Here is a 24,428-nt window from a genome sequence, read left to right on the forward strand (position 1 = left end):
GGTGTGTGTGTCACTGAACCAGAAGAAATTGTTTCTTGCTTTGCAGACTATTTCCGTGGGGTGTATTCCCCGGTGTCCTCCCGCTCTGAAGAGGATTCCCATGCCCTGCTCAGAGATATCGCGCTGCCTTCCCTTTCGGAGGAGGACAGAGTGTCGTTGGACGCCGCTCCAACTTCTGAAGAAATTGCCCTCGCCATATGCTTGGTCGCTTCCGGCAAGGCATTGGGTCCTAATGGTCTTCCCATCGAGTTGTATAAACTGCGACTGGATACGCTGGCACCACATCTCCGTGCTGTGTTCCTTGCGGCCCACTCGACGGGTTCCCTCCCGCTAGACCAGCGTCTGGCTACAATTGTGGTTATCCACAAGGAGGGGAGGCCGCGGGACCGAGTCACATCCTATCGGCCCATTTCGCTATTGAATGCGGAGCCCAAAATTCTTGCCAAAGTATTGGCCAATCGGCTGGTCGGCGTAGTGTGTGACTTGATTCACCAGGATCAGTCCGGCTTCATCCCCCATCGCAACACAGCGCTTAACCTGCGGCGTTTGCATGGGGTGCTTGCACGTGTCCCGTACATACGGGAGCCGGCCATCTTGGCGTCCTTGGACGCCACTATGGCGTTTGACACACTGGAATGGCCATATATTTGGGCGACGCTCGCGAAATTTGGGTTTGGCCCTGGGTTTATCAGTTGGGTTAAATTGTTGTACTCTGGCCCACTGGCACAGGTGGTCGTGAACGGTAGAGTATCGGCTCCGTTCGAGCTGGGCAGAGGCACGCGGCAGGGCTGCCCGTTATCGCCGCTCCTTTTCGCGCTCGCCTTGGAGCCCCTGGCGGAGTGACTGCGATGGGAACCTTCTATTCGTGGTCTCCGCTGGACCCCCGAGTATGAGGACCGCGTATCTCTATACGCTGACGATATTCTCCTATACCTGGCTTCCCCACATAAGTCATTGATAGTACTGGTTGATGTATTGCATTCATTTGGACTTAACTCCGGCCTTGTCATCAACTGGGCTAAATCGTGCGTCTATGTTCTCTCTGGGGAGGATCCTATCCTTCCGCGGGGCTGTCCTATCCAGATCGCCCCGCGGGGATTTCGGTACCTGGGGGTCTTCATTACCCTGGATGCGGAGGCCCGATATAGTCAGAACTTGCTTCCCCCCCTCCAGCGCCTGAAGGAGGATGTCGCACGTTGGAGGCGCTTGCCGCTCTCGCCGCTCGGCCGGGCGGCATTGTTTAAGATGATGTCGCTGCCGCGTTTCCTGTACGCTCTGCAGAACACAATGGACGTCGTCCCGGCGCGCTACTTCCGCGAAGTAGAAAGTTTGCAGCGCCGCCTGTTCTGGGAGGGGAGACCGCGTATCGCTCTGGCGAAGCTGACGCTCCCGTGGTATGACGGGGGGATTGCCCTCCCGGATATCAAACGGTATTATTGGGCCTCCCAGCTGGCTGCGATTAATCACGGCATGTACGGGCCCGCTCTAAACCCGGCCTTTGAAATGGATAAGATGTTACTGCCGGGTGGTGATTATAACCGTGCGCTTTACTCCAGCTCGCTCGACGCACGTCTGACGGGCCCCACGCGTGTCATGGTACAAGTGTGGCACGCGGCTAATGTAGCGATGGGGTGAGAAGATCGTTTGACCCGGGCGTCGCCACTATACGCAGCTGAGCAGTTGGGCACCCTGTGGACTTCGAAGGGCTTCGAGAGGTGGGACATGATAGGCATCAGCAGGGTGGGTGATCTCTGGACTAGGGGGGGATTCAAAACGTTCGAGATGCTGCAGACGGAATTCCAGTTGCAGGACAGGGAGTACTTTCGGTATATGCAGATCCGTCATGCGCTAGGCTCCGTCTTCCCGGATGTTGCCTCCATCCCGGAGTATTCCCCTCTGGAGGACAGAGTGCTAGATGGACATGTACCGGAAAGCACGATTTCACTAATCTATAAAAAACTTATTAATGACCGCGCGGGATTGCTAATTAGCCTTCGTGAGGCATGGGTCGCCGATGGATTGGAGCTGGACGACGAGGACTGGGTCTCTGCGGTGGCCTCCCCGAAAGAGGTGGCCATACCGGCCCGCCTTCGCTTCGTCCAGCTCAAGATACTCCATAGGGTCTACGTCACGGGGCCAAGGCTATTGCGTATGGGCTATGCTGTGGACAGGCTGTGTAAGCGTGGGTGTGGTTCTTTGGGGACCTTTCTTCATATTTTGTGGGACTGCCCGGAGGTGGAGCGATTCTGGCGTGGTGTGCATGAGGTCCTGCGGGTGGTTACGTGTGTGTCGCTGCCGCCTGAAGCGAGGAGATGCCTTCTGAATGTGTGGGAACCAACCGACTACTCGGTGCCGCAGACGTGGTGGGTGACTCTGGGATATATGGTGGCCAAACGCGACATTGCCCAACTGTGGGGTTCCCAGAGGTCGCCGACCGTCTCGGCCTGGAAGGACAACATGGACTGGTGCATGTTTCGGGAAAAGGTGGTGTATGTTGCGAGAGGTAAGCCTGGGACATGGGTGAAAGTATGGGGCCCCATATTGTGGGTTACCTTGTGGATTTGTTTTTTGTTGTTATTTATATCAAAAAGAAACCGTTATCTGGGGTCCGGATGGTGTGGCTATCAACGCTGTTAACTCCGGTGCATTTCCCTTTGCCGCAGCATGCGCGCTATTGTTTGTACCATATGCTCCTTCTGTCTGCTAGCGGCCGGCCTGAAGGTTGTAGGCCCATCTGTGTATATTTTTAGAATTTTGTAATAAACGGTTTAAAAAAATAAAAATAAAAAAAAAAAATTAACCCTGGGCGTAGTGGGCGTAGTGCGGCTAGGCGGAGCATCACGGAGTGTGCCCAAATCTACGTGCACCGGCACACTCCGCGTAGCCCCACTACGCGCCGCCCGCCTCCCTCCCGCCCTCATTTTAAAATTACTTAGAAAGTTAAAAATAAAGAAAACTACTTAACTGAGCTGCTGCGTCCCGGGGCTCCATCTTCCTGACTCCTCGCCAGCTTCTTCCTCACAAATGCGCGGGCACATTTGTGGGGAAGATGGAGCCCCGGGACGCGGCAGCTCAGGTAAGTAATTTTCTTTATTTTTAACTTTCGAAGTAATTTTAAAATGAGGGCGGGAGGGAGGCAGGTGGCGGGTAACTCTGCTCCGCCGTGGCGTGTGTGTAGTGTGCCTGCTACATCTACTTTGCGAAGCGCGAAGTAGGCAGCACTACGCACACTCCGCGGGTGGAGCGGAGCACTGCGCCCACCCTTATTAAAAATAAACTCATATGAATATCCACATCAGGATTATCTAACTTCTTTGCACAGGATGACTCAGTTCTTTCCATATCATCTGGTAGCAAACTGTATATGTTCCTAATTCTGCTTGATTTACTAGTAATAACATCCATCAATGGAATGCTATCTATTTTAATCGCTGGTCTGCATAGAGTAACAATACTCCTAATCTGTACAGATTTAAAATATTGATTGGCTGAAATTCCAAAGTCATGTTGGAGCTTAGAGAATTGAGCAACTTGTTCTCCCCATAAAAGTCTCCTTTTGTACCCAAACCCCGCTTTTCCCACCCTCTCCCCATAGTATCATAAACCTGGGGTGGAAATAGTGATGAGCGCCACAGGGGTGTATATTGAGTGATCTTCGGTATCGCCATGAATTTTGAGACTTGTTTCCATACCTTCCATGAGCCATATATTACCTTAAAACAAACTTTTTTATAATAGCTCTGCTCCAGTTGTCTCAATAACAGCCCAGGGGCCTCCTTCCCTATAGAAAGTTCATATATTGTAGGAATTCTCACCCCCGATCCTCTTCACCACCTCTGTCTACTACTAACAAAGAAGTCATCTGGTGGAGAAGGGCCACCTAGTAATGCAGTGTAATGTTTGGAACTGTAAGACCTCCTCTATCTTGAGGTAGGGTTAAATATTTTAAGGCCCTCCTCACTTTCCCATACTGCCAAATAAAATTGGAGAAGATAGAGTCCAGAGTCTTCAATAGATAGTCATCCAAGGCAAGCGGAATTGATCGAATCAAATACAACATTTTAGGTAAGATAGTCATTTTTAAAACGTTCCCTCTCCCAATTATCGATAAATGTAGCCCGTTTACTCTCTTTAATTCCATGGCTATTGACTTACCCAGAGGGTCAAAATTGCATTTAACAACTTCATCCACTTTCACAGTAATTCGGACCCCAAGGTAAACTGCCGATTCTGCTAGTCTGGGATCATTAAAATCAATATTATCTGTACAAATAACAATTGTTTTTTATTTATTTAAAGCATATACCTGAAAGGAGCCCAAAACTCTCAGTTATATGGCTAATTCCCCCTATGGCCTCTGTTGGATCTGTTGTTAGAACCGCCACGTCGTCGGCATAAGCCAAAACCTTTGTCTTATACCCCCTAGTGACTATGGGCTTGATCTTCTGGGACTGCAGTAATTTCACAACTAGGGGATTAATATTCATAGCAAATAATATAAGGGAACAGGGACATCCTTGCCTGGTTCCCCTTGTTATTAAAATCTTAATAGACTCTTTCCCCATCAATTGTAGCCGGGCTCTTGGATCACAATACATGGCTTTAATTGCCCTTATAATTTCCGGTCCAATCCCTTTTAGATCCAGAATCCCCCATAAAAATTTCCAAGACACCCGATCAAATGCCTTCTTGACATCAAGGAGGATCATAGCCATCTGGCCCACCGTCCCGGACATGACGTCAAATAGTGAGATAGCCCTACGAATATGGTCAATTGTTACTTTTCCAGGGATAAATCTGTGTTGCCAAGGGGAGACCAGATGTCCTATGATCCTCCCCAACCGGTTAGCCAATATTTTCGAATACATTTTGGTATCCGAATTGATTAGAGAAATTGGCCCGTATGAGGCTGTGTTTTCCTTTCTTTGGAAAGGTTATAATATCCGTCTCTCTCCAATACTCCGGAGGATTGCCACTATATTGAAAACCCCTAAAGAGATTTAATAGGAGAGGGATTATCGTTATTCCTAAATCTTATATAGCTCGAGAAGTATCTTGTCGGGGCCAGCAGCTTTCTCTGAAGACATACCTTGAAGAGCTACCTGAACTTCCTCTAATGAGATTTCTTTCTCTAGGTCTTCTTTAAGAGAGCTATCCAACCCCTTCCCAACCTCAGTAGCAGTCACCATACGAGAAATGTCCTGCAGTGACATGGATGTTTTCTTATCCCTTTCGTCTAGATATAGTGCTTGATAATAATCCTGGAACCCCCTAATTATATCATCTGAGTCAGTATATGTTTTTCCATTCACTTTGATAGAGGATATCCGATTCTGCCTAGTACGAAGAGCTAATCTCCTTCCAACTAATTCTCCATTTTCATAGTAATTATTCCGCTGGGATTGATAATCTTCTGCCGATCTTTGCACTAGCCAGCTATTCATTTCTGATTTGAGATCAGTTATTTGATCCTGAATTTGGGTCACGTCTTGTCCCTGCTTAGTTAGTAGAACATGCACCTCTTCTGCCTCTATAAGCTTGTGCATTAATTCTTGATTCTTAATCTTGCACAGGGTCCTTGCCCTAGCAATAAAGCGAATGGGTTCCGCTCTAAGGCCGGCTTTAAAGAAATCCCAAACAATTGCTTTGGGGGTGCTATACCTATTTATATCAAAATATTCTTATGACCAATTTTTGATATGCTCGATATATTCATTATTAACAAGAGGTTTCCTATCAAATGACCATTTACTCCGCATTTTCTTAAATCTTGCAATTTCAATCTCTAAAATTAACGGATTATGGTCGGAAATTATCTTTGGAAATTTTGTAATACTAGCTTGGTTAAGTAGGTCCGTTGTTCCAAAGAAGTAATCAATCCTGACATATTTCCTATGTGGACCAGAATAATACGTATATCCGGGGTTATTTGGATTTTTAACAATCCAAATATCAGCCAAACCATGACTCCTCTTAAGAGAAGTTAATGCCCTATGTACCCGAGGCATTCGCCCCTGGTATATCTCTTGATTAATCTGGCCTGGTTGATCGAGAGCGATGTTAAGATCGCTGCATAGAATTAATGGACTAGGCCAAGCCGCAAGTTCCAACTCAAGATCTTCAAAGATCTGGGGGTCGTCATAGTTTGATCCGTAAATCGAACACATAGTAAGCCCTACTGCTAGTTCTACTATAGCCCAACTCCCTAAAGCATCAGCCGCCTTACGTTTAGCTTGTCCCAAAGTTATTTTTGCCAATATAGCCACTCCTCGAATAGTTTAAGTTTGAGATGTACATGCCAGTAAATTATATCCCCGAAAATTCAGCCAACCTTTTTTCCCCCATGGAATATGGGTCTCCTGAAGACACACTATATCAAATGTTTTTGGCTTTACTAATTAGACCCATTTTGCCCTCTGTGCTCCATCATTCAGCCCTGCCTCATTCTCAGAGCAAATGGTTATCCTCCCCATATGTATTTAGTTTTATCAATTCCTAGTGTTCCTAACGTACCTATTATTCTTTCTGCCATCTTCAATACAATAAACTGATTTTCTCGATTTCCTTCTGATTGTAAACATCTTTCATTATTACCTCTGGGTATGTTTATTCCATTTTTCTTCCCCCCCAAACCCTCCAAACGCCCCTACACCCCCTCCTCCATCTGCCCAACGGCCCCACCCCTCCCCTTCCCTCCCCTCCCCCTCGAGAGGCACTCAGACATAAGTCTGTGCATGATGGATGTGCCGCACAGACCCGAGAGCCCTAGTTTTTATAATCCATTTCCCTATGCATGCTGCTTTTTAAACCCAAAAAACCAGTTTTTGTACACCTGCCATTCCCCCTTTATTCCTTTTTTTTAATTTAGAGTACAAAATCAACCGTGCTCCTTATATTCTTTTCTTGTTATCCTGTAAGACTATCTAAGTACTATTGTGCATTGATTTAAGACATGAAAAATCATATTTGTACACCCCAGACAACCTTTAGCCAAGCCGGATTATTCAAAAAAGTTTGTGCATTTTTCTCTTGAAAAGTTTTGATCAGCTGCCATAACCTCCACCGCCTTCATTCCTGGTTCTCTTAGCTTCAGGCCTGGCCTTTTCAAAAATGGCTTGGCGTAACAAAAAGCTACCAAAATATACCAAAATGGCTCATGGTAATGCCCCTGCCTTCACTGGCTGCTTTTGTACAAATGGGACTCTATGGGCGCGTTGCACCTCTACTGCCCAGTTCCAGTTTGTAAGTTCGTGGAGCATATCTCTTAACAGGTCTACAACATACATATGAGCATCTGCTCCCTCAACCCCTTCTGGAACCCCAAGGACCCGTAAACTGTTACGCCACTGGCAATTCTCATTCTCTTCCAGCTTCCCGTGTATGTCAGCTATCTGCGCCTCATGGGATTTAGTTAACTCCTGGGGGGTTGTAAGATCAGACTCTGCAGTGACAACCCTTGCCTCAAGATCAGTCAGTCGTTCCCCAAAAGCACTACAAGTTTTGGTCAACTTTTGTACCACCCCCTGCCATTTTCGCATCGCTGCCTGGGCCTTCCTCCATCTTGTCGTGTCTCCTCGCGGTGCAAAGATATGGCTTGAAAAATAGCTTCTAAAGTCAGGGGGTTAGGCCCACATGGATCAGAAACTGGATGTCCACTTGCCGAAAGTCTGTTAAATTGATTTAATGGAGTGTAATCCCATGTAAGATCTCTATCTCCCGACCTCCTTTTGTAAGATCTCTATCTCCCGACCTCCTTTTCTTTTTCCTCAGAATTGTTTTTGTCTTACCCCCATCAGCCACATCAGGATTGCAATTGCTCATGTCTGTACTGTCGTCCGAGGAGTTTCCTGACCACTCCCCTCCATTTGATACAGAAAAAAAAATCGCTAGGTTCCTTATCTGGCTCCCTATCTGGCTCCTTAGCAGGTTCCTTAGCAGGTTCCTTGACCAAGTTTACCTTATCTGCTATGTTTCAACCTTGTACCTTTTTGGTCAGATCAGTGTATGTTAAGCTTGTTAAGCTGTCCACGCTATAACCACCGGCTCCCTGAACATCCTGAAAAGGGGTTACAGCATCCACCAGAGCGGAAGCCTGCTCTCCCTTATTCGCCCCACAAGGGTTGGCTTCCACGGCTTCAGTGGAATCGAGCTTAACATCATGTAAAGTAGTGCCAATTGCCCCCTCCCCCGTTAACAATCAATGGGAGAGGGGGGTTGTTCTGCCTACCTTGTCCTGAGCCTAAGTCCAAATCTGGGCAGTCTGCAGACTGTACCAAAGAACTCTCCTCCACTCTCGGTTCCTCCACACCTCGCTCTGGGCTGCCGCTGCTGCTACTGCGTCCTGCCTCAGCGTGAACCGGAGCTACCTTTCCTGTGGGACCTCTCAGAAGGTCGACCACTGTAGGACCGGCCGGGCGTGCCTTCACTCCAACCCCGCCTGTTCCTTTCTTCTCCTGGATTGAATCTGCTTGCTGGCCTCGGCATCCCTGCCTAGGCATCTGGACCGCTGCATCTGGGCCTACTTCTCCAGCCTCTGGTTGACCCTTGGGCATGAGACGCGCCATCCTCACCTTGGCTGTTACTGCTGTTGGTTTCGGGCCCATCCTGCTGGACTCCACAGAATCCACCGACTCCGCAGCCAGCAGATACGCCTCTTCAGTGTGACACTGAGGTATCGTTGTAAAAAAACTCTTAAAGTGTCTCAGTACTGCCAGACCAATAATCGTACCAACTAAATGCAAGTAACACCCGTAAAATCTTGAGGGGTCCCGTAGTGTTTCACTTTGTATCTCGGGTATCATTGCTGCATATCTCCTTCTCTTGTCACAGCATTAGTTCTGGTGCTGGCTCTCTGCCTGTATGTGCGCCGCTACGGTCTCAGACGACCGCCATCTTGCCTCTCACCGCACACTATGACATCAAACAAGATGGCCACTTGCACTATAGTAGAGAAGAAAGTGCCACCTCTTCTGGAGGGCTAAATCGAGAAACCACAGTCAGTCAAGAGTAGCAAATTACCCTCTCCTGTCGATAAGGCCTAACCATCTCCAAGAGATACTGTGGGCCTAACCCATAAAAAGCATGATGCATGAACACCAATGATTTAAAGTCAGTGAAGCTTGGTCAGGTGATTAACTTGGAGATACACCAGGGTAGTTTCAATAGGACCTGTGCTGCCACATTTAGAACACTTGAAGATGCTTAACAAGAAAAACCTGGAGGACAAAATAGAGGACATTAGCATGAACTAGACTGGATTTAATTAAAGCATGGATCACTGTTCGTTGGGCTTCAAACAGCAACATATAAAGGAATTTCTTAAGTGACTTTAGGATAGAGAAGAATGATGCTACCATCACTGCAATTTGAGAATGAAAGTAGAGTTAGTGGTCAAACTATACTTCCAAATTTTGAGCCACCAAAGTGGGGAGGGGGAGGGGGGGGAGAATGTGCCGCTGGCCAGCAGTTATTCCACCAATTGATAGAAACTGGAGCTAACAATAGCATTTTGGTATCATCTGACTTTCACTGTATATTGCTGTCCCACCTACAGGGATAAACTGCTTCTACAGATGCTTTAAGAGACTCCTGAGCAGCCTGAGAACCATTCTCACACATTAGGAGAAGTTGAGTGCGATCAGTGTAAGAAATTATTTTTATGTTTTTATTTTATTTTACTACATTTTTATTTTTAAAAGAACTACAATGCTTCGTACTTTCAGGCATAAATCACATTGTGGTGGATAAATGCAAAGTACAGTAGGAATATCATAATAAAAGTAAGTGGTGCAAAATCAAATAAAGTCCAGAGACAGTTTGGCAATGGAGACATAATTGTATTGTGAACAACAAATAATAACAGCTAGGAAAACTGTCAGGGAGGATGGCAAGGCATCACACATGGTATTTCATTGTAGTTTGCATTAGAAGGGGTAGGTTCACTGAATAAGGGGGAAAGGAGGTTTAAAGGACAAGTACTTATGGAGCGGTGTCATGTGGCCTGCATGACTGTCAAATGTGCTGATGCTAAATATGATGTATGAAGATCCTAGGTATCTGTTTAACCAACCGCAGGTACCTCGTACAGCCATGGTGGGGGCAGAGTCTTGCTGACTCTCTCGCATCTGTGAGGTAGGTGATGCCGGGGCGCTAGAGTAGGTTGCACAGCTACCAGTCCCAGGGAAGGCAGTTTTGGGCTGAATGTCATGGCGGGAGCATGTCAGCACATTGGGTACAGCACGGAAAGCATCAAAAAGGACATCACAGGCACAGCTCATCGATAGCAGTGTTTTTGGATCCCAAGAGCTTCTTTGGGGTGCAGCAGTACACGCTTGGCCCACGCCCATTTGACGAGTTCTTGCCACCAGGCATTAATTGTAGGCAGGGTTGTTGCCTTCCAGAGGCATGTCACATAGCAAATCGAAAGCACAGATGCCAGGCCAAGGAAATGAGAGAGGGCCTGTGGAACTCCATCTTTGGAGGTCAGTCTGACCAGAGATTTCTCAGAGTTGGTTAGTGACTCTAGCCCAAAGATTTTCAAGGTTCAGGCATGCTCAGATCATGTGTTGTAGTCTGTCTCCAGTGCATTGGCAGCAGGGGCAGGAGGAGTCAGCTCCCAGAAAAAGGGTGCTTATTTTCTTGGGAGTCATATATGCCTATGTAACACATACAATTGTATTCACTTCAAACAGGCATTCCTGGTCACCATAGATGTGTAGGGAAGTACCTGCTTCCATTCTGCATTGTGGAGCACTCTTCCCAGCTCCATTTCCCATGCGACTCATAATGTAGCAAAGGGTGTCAGTGTGTGAGGTACTAGTGTGGCGATAATCCATCTAATGAGATGATGGCCATTGCCCATGGAATGCAGCAATTCAAGCACTTTGTGTGTTGGTGGTGGTTCATTGGCAGTGATCTGACAATAGTGTGTAATAAATGCAATAGTGCATTATAGGCCACGAGGGGTCCGTGGGATAGCATGTAGTTTTCCACCATGGTGTGAATAGGGAGCAATGAGCCATCCTCAAAAAGATCTCCCAAGACCACGATGCCCAGCATTTGCCACTGTTGAGTGGGGGTGAGGATCTCATGAGCTCCCAGGTGTAGCAGACTTTGCAGTGGCATCGTGGGGGTAGAGGAAGAGAAGGGATGTGAGACTCAGAGCTCTTCTGTAATATTGGTGAGCTAATTGTGTGTGTTTGGAGGGTGGATGCAAAGAGGGGCCCACCAGGGAAAACCATCAGAGCATTTCTGACAGGTGCCATGCCTTGCGCATAGTGACTGTGTCATCCAATTGGTTATTGGCTAGCCGGCAAATCACCCAGAGGAGCTGCCAGGCAAGATTGTCACGCTCCGAACAGCTCCTCAGGACTGGAACGATGTGCAAAGAGTCCACTTCCTGATCTCCCCAATTCCGATAGCAATTACACATGGAATAATGAAGTGATCAAGTGAGGGATAAGGGATAGGAAGGGTACGGCAGGGAATAGGACCTGGGAAGAAACAAAAAGGTACAGGATGAGTACAAAACCACCACAAGTCTACACTCTGTAAAATTCTCACTGCGGGTGTAATCATATACCTGTGACAAACATCCAGCCGATGTCCTCCAGGTAAACCTCTGAGTTTCATTCACTCCGTGATTGGCTTCTTGCATACACCTAACAAAACAAAGGTGTGCAGATCATCAGACATCTGTTCTAGTCTGCACCTACATCATACACCAGACCAGATCATAACCTCCCGTACATACCCCTGCTGGCAAACGTATAAAGAACTAAAAAGGGGAACTCCGAAATAGGGAACATTGAGGTGCTTCAGTGGAAAAGTATCCCTTATTCAGTCAATGAATGTATATACCCAACACAGCCAGGTTCCTTGTTGCAGTTACTCGTGCGTCCTGCATGTCTTCTCGTTCACAATGAACGTTAATCCACAGAAAGCGCAAAGTCTATAACAAATGAGGTGGAACACCCGTTCCTGTTAACATCCAAAATAACGGGAAAAAGGCAATCCTTCTTGCCTGTCCACAACTAACAAAGTCGGTCTTCTAGGAGCGAAGCTCCTCTCCTCTGACCGTGTTCTATCGCACTCCACTCCCTCGTGTGGGTAGAGAAACAAAAGTACCAGAGGGCTTCCTTGAATCACCCGCCGAGTATCACCGCACCGCAGCCGGGTTCTCCGTCCTGCTGTGAGTGTAAGCAAGCCCAGCTACACTTCAGCAGTCACGATCTGGATACACCGGAGCCCTTGGATGCCGCGATACTTGCTCCAGCTTCAAACCCACAAGCTCCATTGAAACAACGAATTACGCACGTACGTCGGCGTGCATGACTGCCAGAAATACCCATGAGCCCTGACCTAGGCCTCATGGGAGTTGTAGTACTCCATGCAATTTCCTCATTACGGGGTTTGTTGGCACCGAGGCTGACCGGACCTGACAGTATACCCCTCCCCCAAGCACCTCTTTGCACCAGGTTTGGCAGGATGGGAAGCATGGAAGGCTCGGATCGCCCTCGGGGCATGAATGTTCGTCACCGGCTCCCAATAATCGTCTTCGGCGGTATACCCTTTCCAGGAGACCAAGTACAACAGCTTATTACCTCTGTATTTAGAATCCAGAATACGTTTCACTTCGTACTCCAATTGCCCGTCCTTTAGCATAGGTGGTGCCGCTTTTCTCCGTTCTCCCTTCGCTGGTTTCAACAATCCGCAGTGAAACACGGGATGTATACGTAAGTGTATAGGTAACCGCAGCTTGTACGTCAGAGGATTAATTTGTCGAACCACAGTATATGGACCGATGAACCTGGGGTGAAAGATGCTGCGCCTTCTAAAACGTATGTTTTTGGTTGAGAACCACACTCTATCCCCTGGTTGATAGGTGGGACCATCTCTTCGGTGCGCATCTGCCCATCTCTTTTACTGTAACTTGGCTTTAATCAAATGCCCTTGAACTTTCTTGTGGATGTTCTGGAGTTCTTGAATACGTTTCTTTACAGTTGGTTGCTCTTCAAGGTCCAGTGGCATGGATATAGGAAGGATCCTAGCATTGTATCCATGGTTTGCGTAGAAAGGGGAGACCCCTATGGAAGAATGCCATGCATTATTGTAGGCTACTTCGGCCAACCATAACAATGAAACCCAGGACTCTTCTGCTTCCCTGGAATAGCACCGTAGGTATTTCTTCACTGTTTGGTTGAGACTCTCAGTCTGTCCATCTGTCTGAGGATGGAAACTAGTGGACAGATTTGGTGTCACTTGTAAGGCCTTGCACCATTTCTTCCAAAACCGGGCAACGAACTGGGGCCCCCTATCCGAGACGATGACATCCGGCAATCCATGAAGACGCACCACATGTTCCAAAATTGCTGTGCAGTCTGACCTGTTGTCAGGAGGTTAGAGCAAGGAATAAAATGCCCCATTTTTGTAAGGCTGTCCACTACAACTAATATGGATGTGTTGCCATGGTTATTCGGCAGTCCTGTGACGAAATCTAGATTTATGTTTTGCCAAGGTTGTTTTGGAGTAGGCATAGGCACTAGCCTTCCTTTTGCTTTCGTTGACTCACCCTTTGATCTGGCACAGACCTCACATTCAGATACCCAGGTTTTAATATCTTTGGTTAGAGTAGTCCACCAAAAGGTACGCTGTACCAGTTGTATGGTCTTGGTTACTCCTTGGTGCCCAGCCAAAACAGAACTGTGACACCATTCGAATGCTTTCTGTTGTATGGCCGTTGAAGGGAGGTACAATTTGTGATCAAAAAAAGGCAATCCTTGTTGGAGGCTTCTGCGTTCATTTGTCCCTACCCACTCATCCCATGTTTCCGAAGGGTGTGCTTTTTTGACTTCTTCCAAAAAGTTATTGACTGTTAAAGCACATATTACCTTAGTAGATGGTATGATTGCCTCGTTGAGCCCCTTCCGTTTACAACAGTCGATGCCTAGCCTGGATAAGGAGTCTGCCTTTCTGTTTTCGCTTCCTGGCCGGAAGGTAATGACAAATTTGTATTCCGCAAAGAAAAGCATCCACCTCATCTGACGCTGTGACAGCTGTCTAGCTGTTTTCATGTACTGTAAGTTTCTGTGATCCGTGTATACTGTTACAGGATGTCCGGACCCCCACAAAGAGTGTCTCCATTCCGAAAAGGCTTGTTTTATTGCTAGCAATTCTTTTTCTGCAATAGTGTAATTTAACTCTGCGGCATTGAGTTTTTTTGACATATATGCTACTGGATGTAGCTGTCCCGTTTGTTGGTCCCTTTGTGAGAGCACCGCCCCTGTGGCAACATCCGAAGCATCCGCTTCCACTATAAAGGGGTTTTCCGGTTGTGGACGTTTCAATACCGGGGCTGAGGTGAAAGCCTTCTTTAACTGAACAAAAGCTTCTGTAGCATCGCTGGTCTACACAAACGGTTCCCTTTTTCTCAGAAGTCTTGTGATGGGGCCTACCATGTGTTAAAAATGTAGAATGAACCTTCTGTAATAGTTAGCGAACCCCAAAAAGCTGTGCACATCATGCACATTCTGCGGGACCGGCCATTCCAAAACAGCTTTCACTTTCCGCTCAGTCATGCGGAGCCCTGCTGGGCATAACATTACACCCAGGAACTCTACCTCACGCATGTGGAAATTGCATTTACTTAATTTACAAAATAGGTGGTGCTCTCTGAGCTTCTGTAACACCAACAAAACATGGTGTTTGTGTATCGTATCGTTTTCAGAATATATCAAAATATCATCGATATAGACCACCACGAAAAAATCCACGTATTCATTCAACACATCGTTTAGGAAATACTGGAATGCCGCCGGGGCATTGCATAACCCGAACAGCATAACAGTATATTCGTAAAGACCGTAACGGGTCTTGAATGCGGTCTTCCATTCATCCCCCTCTCTTATCCTAACCAAGTGATAGGCACCTCTTAAATCCAATTTAGTATACACTGAAGCATCCTTCACTTGGTCCAGCAACACAGACACCAGGGGGAGAGGATATCTGTTCCGGACTGTGTTTTTATTCAGTACATGGTAATCAATACACGTTCTCTTCTCTCCGTTAGCTTTAGAAAGAAAAAAAAGCGGAGAGGCTGCCGGAGAACGTGAGGGACGTATAAACCCTATTTCTAGGTAATGATCTAGATACTCTCGTAGGTGCTTGGTCTCGGTTACTGACAGAGCATACACCCTACAAGAGGGTAATGTGGCCTCTGCTACCAGATCGATCTGACAGTCATATATTCTATGGGGCGGAAGTATTTCAGCCTGTGTCTCACTGAACACGTCACGATACGCCTGATACTGAGAAGGTAACTCAACCGCCTTTTCTGCTGCCGTGACTATACAAAATGGATGGGCCAGAGCAGCTGCCTGTGATGGTCAACTGTGCATGCAACCCTTCTGGCATTCCTCTGAAAGGAAGTGCACTGTCTTATTTTTCCAATTTATGGTGAGGTTGTGGTGCCACAGCCATGGCATACCCAAGATCACCTCGTATTGCGGAGCAGCTATGATATTTAACGAAAGTGATTCACTGTGGGACTGCGTACCGTCGAGCACCGACAACTCCACCAACTCCGTCTGTTCTATCAATGGCCCGGATTCTAAGGGTTTTCCATCGACAGCCAGTTCCCTCTCTGGGATACCTCTGGGAACACAAGATAGGGATAATTTCTGTACCAATCCTTCATCTATGAAATTTCCCGTGGCCCCTGAATCAATCATCACCAGAACCTGTTGTGAAAGGCCTGGAACTTTTAAATCCATTTGAAGCACGATATGGGACTCTGTGTCTCTAACCTCAGATACAAACAGAGATGGTACTCTCCATTCAGGGCCCTCTGTCTCTGCCTTCTTCATGGCTAACGGCCTCTGCTCTACAACCTCAAGTCCCTCCCGAAAAACAGCGACTGCTACCTTTTTTCCACCGTTAAAGGGGTTTTTAGGTTTGGTAGGACAGTCACGTACAAAATGCCCCTTCTTCCCGCAGTACATACACTGGCCATTTATCCTGAGTGCATCTCATTCATCTTTAGAGAGGGGTGATCTGATGGCTCCCACTTCCATTGGCTCAGCCACCAAGTCTTGTTCCACAGGAGGCTTCCGAAACCCCCGATCATATCTGGGACTGAATCTCTCTCCCTTTCTTTTATCACCTCGGTCTGAGAGACGATGATCTAACCGAAGTGTAAGATTCATCAAATCAGTGCAGTTAGTGGGTTGTGGATCGATTTGTGCAAGCACGTCTTTCATGTCATCGCGCAACCCCTGGTAATATAATGACATCCTCTTCTCTTCAGGCCAGGCTGTTTATGCCACCAGACGGTTAAAAGTAGTTAAATAGGTCACCAATTCCTTCTTACCCTGTCTTAATTCTAGCAACTCCTTATCGGCACTAAAGGTAGTGGCTCTTCTGTCGAATACTCTTTCTAGCTCCCTACGAAACGAATCCCAATCTGACAGGATCGGATCATCGTGTTTGACTAACGGAACGGCCAAGTTGGCAGCATCCCCTATCAAATATGATATGGCAAAAGCCATTCTTGAATGGTTATTGGGAAACGAGGACGGTTTACAAGAGAAATGCAGCATCACTTGTGTCAGAAATATTTGAATTTTGTGGGGATCCCCTGAGAAGCGTTCTGGAGTGGCTAAGGGAATAGAGGGTGTAATATGCACTTGTATTTGTGATGAAGAAGGGTTGACATCAAAAGGGTTGCATGTCTGTCTGTCTAATCTCTCTCTGAGAGCGGCTGTTTCAGCTCTAGATGTGGCTAGTTCATACTGTACTACAGCCAAAGCCTGCATAACATCTTCTAAAGTGGCCATCCCTGACACAACGCTCCAGCCAGGAGGGGCTACTGTCGTGGGTGCATAATTCTGACACGCTCCGAACAGCTCCTCAGGACTGGAACAATGCGCAAAGAGTCCACCTCCTGATCTCCCCAATTCCGCTAGCAATTACACACGGAATAATGAAGTGATCAAGCGAGGGATAAGGGATAGGAAGGGTACGGCAGGGAATAGGACCTGGGAAGAAACAAAAAGGTACAGGATGAGTACTAAACCACCACAAGTCTACACTCTGTAAAATTATCACTGCGGGTGTAATCATATACCTCTGACAAACATCCAGCCGATGTCCTTCAGGTAAACCTCAGAGTTTCATTCACTCCGTGATTGGCTTCTTGCATACACCTAACAAAACAAAGGTGTACAGATCATCAGACATCTGTTCTAGTCTGCACTTACATCATACACCAGACCAGATCATAACCTCCCGTACATACCCCTGCTGGCAAACGTATAAAGAACTAAAAAGGGGAACTCCGAAATAGGGAACATTGAGGTGCTTCAGTGGAAAAGTATCCCTTATTCAGTCAATGAATGTATATACCCAACACAGCCAGGTTCCTTGTTGCAGTCACTCGTCCGTCCTGCACGTCTTCTCGTTCACAATGAACGTTAATCCACAGAAAGCGCAAAGTCTATAACAAATGAGGTGGAACACCCGTTCCTGTTAACATCCAAAATAACGGGAAAAAGGCAATCCTTCTTGCCTGTCCACAACTAACAAAGTCAGTCTTCCAGGAGCGAAGCTCCTCTCCTCTGACCGTGATCTATCGCACTCCACTCGCTCGTGTGCGTAGAGAAACCAAAGTACCAGAGGGCTTCCTTGAATCACCCGCCGAGTATCACCGCACCACAGCCGGGTTCTCCGTCCTGCTGTGAGTGTAAGCAAGCCTAGCTACACTTCAGCAGTTGCGATCTGGATACACCGGAGCCCTTGGATGCCGCCGATACTTGCTCCAGCTTCAAACCCACAAGCTCCATTGAAACAACGAATTACGCACGTACGTCGGCGTGCATGAATGCCAGAAATACCCATGAGCCCTGACCTAGGCCTCATGGGAGTTGTAGTACTCCATGCAATTTCCTCATTACGGGGTTTGTTGGCACCGAGGCTGACCGGACCTGACAGTATACCCCTCCCCCAAGCACTTCTTTGCACCAGGTTTGGCAGGATGGGAAGCATGGAAGGCTCGGATCGCCCTCGGGGCATGAATGTTCGTCACCGGCTCCCAATAATCGTCTTCGGCGGTATACCCTTTCCAGGAGACCAAGTACCACAGCTTATTACCTCTGTATTTAGAATCCAGAATACGTTTCACTTCGTACTCCAATTGCCCGTCCTTTAGCATAGGTAGTGCCGCTTTTCTCCGTTCTCCCTTCGCTGGTTTCAACAATCCGCAGTGAAACACGGGATGTATACGTAAGTGTATAGGTAACCGCAGCTTGAACGTCACAGGATTAATTTGTCGAACCACAGTATATGGACCGATGAACCTGGGGTGAAAGATGCTGCGCCTTCTAAAACGTATGTTTTTGATTGAGAACCACACTATATCCCCTGGTTGATAGGTGAGACCATCTCTTCGGTGCGCATCTGCCCATCTCTTGTACTGTAACTTGGCTTTAATCAAATGCCCTTGAACTTTCTTGTGGATGATATGGAGTTCATGAATACGTTTCTTTACAGTTGGTTGCTCTTCAAGGTCCAGTGGCATGGATATAGGAAGGATCCTAGCGTTGTATCCATGGTTTGCGTAGAAAGGGGAAACCCCTATGGAAGAATGCCATGCATTATTGTAGGCTACTTCGGCCAACCATAACAATGAAACCCAGGAGTCTTCTGCTTCTCTGGAATAGCACCGTAGGTATTTCTTCACTGTTTGGTTGAGCCTCTCAGTCTGTCCATCTGTCTGAGGATGGAAACTAGTGGACAGATTTGGTGTCACTTGTAAGGCCTTACACCATTTCTTCCAAAACCGGGCACCGAACTGGGGTCCCCTATCCGAGACGATGACATCCGGCAATCCATGAAGACGCACCACATGTTCCAACAATAGCTGTGCAGTCTGACCTGTTGTCAGGAGGTTAGAGCAAGGAATAAAATGCCCCATTTTTGTAAGGCTGTCCACTACAACTAATACGGCTGTGTTGCCATGGTTATTCGGCAGTCCTGTGACGAAATCTAGATTTATGTTTTGCCAAGGTTGTTTTGGAGTAGGCATAGGCACTAGCCTTCCTTTTGCTTTCGTTGACTCACCCTTGGATCTGGCACAGACCTCACATTCAGATACCCAGGTTTTAATATCTTTGCTTAGAGTAGTCCACCAAAAGGTACACTGTACCAGTTGTATGGTCTTGGTTACTCCTTGGTGCCCAGCTAAAACAGAACTGTGACACCATTCGAATGCTTTCCGTTGCATGGCCGTTGAAGGGAGGTACAATTTGTGATCAAAAAAAGGCAATCCTTGTTGGAGGCTTCTGCGTTCATTTGTCCCCACCCACTCATCCCATGTTTCCGAAGGGTGTGCTTTTTTGACTTCTTCCAAAAAGTTATTGACTGTTAAAGCACATATTACCTTAGTAGATGGTATGATCGCCTCGTTGAGCCCCTTCCGTTTACAACAGTCGATGCCTAGCCTGGATAAGGAGTCTGCCTTTCTGTTTTCGCTTCCTGGCCGGAAGGTAAGGACAAAATTGTATTCCGCAAAGAAAAGCATCCACCTCATCTGACGCTGTGACAGCTGTCTAGCTGTTTTCATGTATTGTAAGTTTCTGTGATCCGTGTATACTGTTACAGGATGTCCGGACCCCCACAAATAGTGTCTCCATTCCGAAAAGGCTTGTTTTATTGCTAGCAATTCTTTTTCTGCAATAGTGTAATTTAACTCCGCGGCATTGAGTTTTTTTGACATATATGCTACTGGATGTAGCTGTCCCGTTTGTTGGTCCCTTTGTGAGAGCACCGCCCCTGTCGCAACATCCGAAGCATCCGCTTCCACTATAAAGGAGTTTTCCGGTTGTGGATGTTTCAATACCGGGGCTGAGGTGAAAGCCTTCTTTAAATGATCAAAAGCTTCTGTAGCATCGCTGGTCCACACAAACGGTTCCCTTTTTCTCAGAAGTCTTGTGATGGGGGCTACCATGTGTGAAAAATGTAGAATGAACCTTCTATAATAGTTAGCCAAACCCAAAAAGCTTTGCACATCATGCACATTCTGCCGGACCGGCCATTCCAAAACAGCTTTCACTTTCTGCTCAGTCATACGGAGCCCTACTGGGCATAACATTACACCCAGGAACTCTACCTCACGCACGTGGAAATCGCATTTACTTAATTTACAAAATAGGTGGTGCTCTCTGAACTTCTATAACACCAACAAAACATGGTGTTTGTGTATCGTATCGTTTTCAGAATATATCAAAATATCATCGATATAGACCACCACGAAAAAATCCACGTATTCATTCAACACATCGTTTAGGAAATACTGGAATGCCGCCGGGGCATTGCATAACCCGAACGGCAAAACAGTATATTCGTAAAGACCGTAACGGGTCTTGAATGCCGTCTTCCATTCATCCCCCTCTCTTATCCTAACCAAGAGGCACCTCTTAAATCCAATTTAGTATACACTGAAGCATCCTTCACTTGGTCCAGCAACACAGACACTAGGGGGAGAGGCTATCTGTTCCGGACTGTGTTTTTATTCAGTACACGCTAATCAATACACGTTCTCTTCTCTCCGTTAGCTTTAGAAAGAAAAAAAAGCGGAGAGGCTGCCGGAGAACATGAGGGATGTATAAACCCTATTTCTAGGTAATGATCTAGATACTCTCGTAGGTGCTTGGTCTCGGATACCGACAGAGCATATACCCTACAAGAAGGTAATGTGGTCTCTGCTCCCAGATCGATCTGACAGTCATATATTCTATGGGGCGGAAGTATTTCAGCCTGTGTCTCACTGAACACATCACGAAACGCCTGATAATGAGAAGGTAACTCAACCGCCTTTTCTGCTGCCGTGACTATACAGAATGGATGGGCCAGAGCAGCTGCCTGTGATGGTCAACTGTGCATGCAACCCTTCTGGCATTCCTCTGAAAGGAAGTGCACTGTCTTATTTTTCCAATTTATGGTGGGGTTGTGGTGCCACAGTCATGGCATACCCAAGATCACCTCGTATTGCGGAGCAGCTATGATATTTAACGAAAGTGATTCACTGTGGGACTGCGTACCGTCGAGCACCGACAACTCCACCAACTCCGTCTGTTCTGTCACTGGCCCGGATTCTAAGGGTTTTCCATCGACAGCCAGTTCCCTCTCTGGGATACCTCTGGGAACACGAGATAGGGATAATTTCTGTACCAATCCTTCATCTATGAAATTTCCTGTGGCCCCCGAATCAATCATCACCAGAACCTGTTGTGAAAGGCCTGGAACTTTTAAATCCATTTGAAGCACGATATGGGACTCTGTGTCTCTAACCTCAGATACAAACAGAGATGGTACTCTCCATTCAGGGCCCTCTCTCTCTGCCTTCTTCATGGCTAACGGCCTCTGCTCTACAACCTCAAGTCCCTCCCGAAAAACAGCGACTGCTACCTTTTTTCCACCGTTAAAGGGGTTTTTAGGTTTGGTAGGACAGTCATGTACAAAATGCCCCTTCTTGCCGCAGTACATACACTGCCCATTTATCCTGCGTGCATTTCTTTCATCTTTAGAGAGGGGTGATCTGATGGCTCCCACTTCCATTGGCTCAACCACCAAGTCCTGTTCCACAGGAGGCTTCCGAAACCCCCGATCATATCTGGGACTGAATCTCTCTCCCTTTCTTTTATCACCTCTGTCTGAGAGACGATGATCTAAACAAAGGGTAAGATTCATCAAATCAGTGCAGTTAGTGGGTTGTGGATCGATTTGTGCAAGCACGTCTTTCATGTCATCGCGCAACCCCTGGTAATATAATGACATCCTCTTCTCTTCAGGCCAGGCTGTTTATGCCACCAGACGGTTAAAAGTAGTTAAATAGGTCACCAATTCCTTCTTACCCTGTCTTAATTCTAGCAACTCCTTAACGGCACTAAAGGTAGTGGCTCTTCTGTCGAATACTCTTTCTAGCTCCCTACGAAACGCATCCCAATCTGACAGGATCGGATCATCGTGTTTGACTAACGGCACGGCCCAGTTGGCAGCATCCCCTATCAAATATGATATGGCAAAAGCCACTCTTGAATGGTTATTGGGAAACGAGGACGGTTTACAAGAGAAATGCAGCATCACTTGTGTCAGAAATATTTGAATTTTGTGGGGATCCCCTGAGAAGCGTTCTGTAGTGGCTAAGGGAATGGAGGGTGGAATGTGCACTTGTATTTGTGATGAAGAAGGGTTGACATCAAAAGGGTTGCATGTCTGTCTGTCTAATCTCTCTCTGAGAGCGGCTGTTTCAGCTCTAGATGTGGCTAGTTCATGCTGTACTACAGCCAAAGCCTGCATAACATCTTCTAAAGTGGCCATCCCTGACACAACGCTCCAGCCAGGAGGGGCTACTGTCGTGGGTGCGTAATTCTGTCACGCTCCGAACAGCTCCTCAGGACTGGAACGATGCGCAAAGAGTCCACCTCCTGATCTCCCCAATTCCGCTAGCAATTACACACGGAATAATGAAGTGATCAAGCGAGGGATAAGGGATAGGAAGGGTACGGCAGGGAATAGGACCTGGGAAGAAACAAAAAGGTACAGGATGAGTACTAAACCACCACAAGTCTACACTCTGTAAAATTCTCACTGCAGGTGTAATCATATACCTGTGACAAACATCCAGCCAATGTCCTCCAGGTAAACCTCAGAGTTTCATTCACTCCGTGATTGGCTTCTTGCATACACCTAACAAAACAAAGGTGTAGAGGTCATCAGACATCTGTTCTAGTCTACACTTACATCATACACCAGACCAGATCATACCCTCTCATACATACCCCTGCTGGCAAACGTAAAGAAGAACTAAAAAGGGGAACTCCGAAATAAGGAACATTGAGGTGCTTCAGTGGAAAAGTATCCCTTATTCAGTCAATTAATGTATATACCCAACACAGCCAGGTTCCTTGTTGCAGTTACTCGTGCGTCCTGCACGCCTTCGCGTTCACAATGAACGTTAATCCACAGAAAGCGCAAAGTCTATAACAAATGAGGTGGAACACCCGTTCCTGTTAACATCCAAAATAACGGGAAAAAGGCAATCCTTTTTGCCTGTCCCCAACTTACAAAGTCGGTCTTCCAGGAGCGAAGCTCCTCTCCTCTGACCGTGATCTATCGCACTCCACTCCCTCGTGCGCATAGAGAAACAAAAGTACCTGAGGGCTTCCTTGAATCACCCGCCGAGTATCACCGCACCGCAGCCGGGTTCTCCGTCCTGCTGTGAGTGTAAGCAAGCCCAGCTACACTTCAGCAGTCACGATCTGGATACACCGGAGCCCTTGGATGCCGCTGATACCTGCTCCAGCTTCAAACCCAAAAGCTCCATTGAAACAACGAATTACGCACGTACGTCGGCGTGCGTGACTGCCAGAAATACCCATGAGCCCTGACTTAGGCCTCATGGGAGTTGTAGTACTCCATGCTATTTCCTCATTACGGGGTTTGTTGACGCCGAGGCTGACCGGACCTGACAAAGATAGTAATACTCAAAGTTGGGCATGCCTAGCCCTGTCCGCTCATGGGGGTGCTGGAGCTTTGCCAATGCTATACAACGCTGGCCTCTATTACAATTTACCTCACAGAGCATCGAGTTTAGGTGATAGAAGAACCTGGCTCGTAAGTAAAGAGGGAAATTAATGAAATAGTACTGTAAGCGGGGGAGCATGATCATTGTGGACAATGCAATCCTACCTATTAGAAACAAGGGCAAAGAGCTCCAAAAGGTTATCTGCCCGAAGGGCCACAACAGCACACGTAATGTTTCCATTGAGTAAGTTTAGATAAGAATGGTAGACATGTATTCATAGGGAGCGAAAGGTATGGGATTGCCAGGGCACTGCATACTGGCCTTTTGAAAGCTGTACTGCTTTGTCTTGCTGGCAGAGGGGAAAGAGGCATAACTTTTGATAATTTGCATGCAAGCCAAAGACTGCATGAAATTCGTCCAGGGCTAATGTTATGTCTTGGTAGGACTTGGTGACATCGCTCATGTATAACAGCATGTCATCGGCATAGAGGGAAAAGGCATGGGTTTTGTCCCCAAGAGGAATGACCCAATGTACTCCACCTCAGCACAGCCATATTGCTACAGGTTCCATCACCACGGCAAAGAGAAGGGGAGAGAGTGGAGAGCACTGATGCATGCCCCTTTGAACTGGGAGTGCATCTGATATATTCTGACCAATTCACACCGCACCACAGGTTGCACATAAAGTAGTTGGCACAAAACCATTTCGGTCTGGATTCGACTCAGAATTTTATAGTATTTGATATCTCCAGCAGCTGATATGATGCTAATTTTGAGATATCTATGCCTGGTTCAGGGATAGAAACCAATTCTGTCTCTTGGAAAGAAGCAGGCAGGATCCTCTCATCAA

The 24,428-nt window shown here is 47.0% G+C and overlaps 2 protein-coding genes across 2 annotated transcripts; both read right to left on the minus strand.

Moving 5' to 3' along the window:
• Window positions 1-16,313: 16,313 nt before the first annotated feature.
• LOC146867037 (protein LDOC1-like) lies at window positions 16,314-16,832 on the minus strand. Its single transcript, XM_085619579.1, has one exon. The coding sequence runs from the start codon at window positions 16,830-16,832 to the stop codon at window positions 16,314-16,316; it is 519 nt and encodes a 172-aa protein (XP_085475705.1).
• A 5,020-nt stretch (window positions 16,833-21,852) lies between these two features.
• Window positions 21,853-22,371, minus strand: LOC146867038 (protein LDOC1-like). Its single transcript, XM_085619605.1, has one exon. It carries the CDS (start codon window positions 22,369-22,371, stop codon window positions 21,853-21,855), a length of 519 nt encoding a protein of 172 aa, XP_085475731.1.
• Window positions 22,372-24,428: the final 2,057 nt, after the last annotated feature.

The sequence above is a fragment of the Triturus cristatus genome, chromosome 1_2 (genome assembly GCF_964204655.1).
Source record: "Triturus cristatus chromosome 1_2, aTriCri1.1, whole genome shotgun sequence".
Lineage (NCBI taxonomy): Eukaryota > Metazoa > Chordata > Amphibia > Caudata > Salamandridae > Triturus > Triturus cristatus.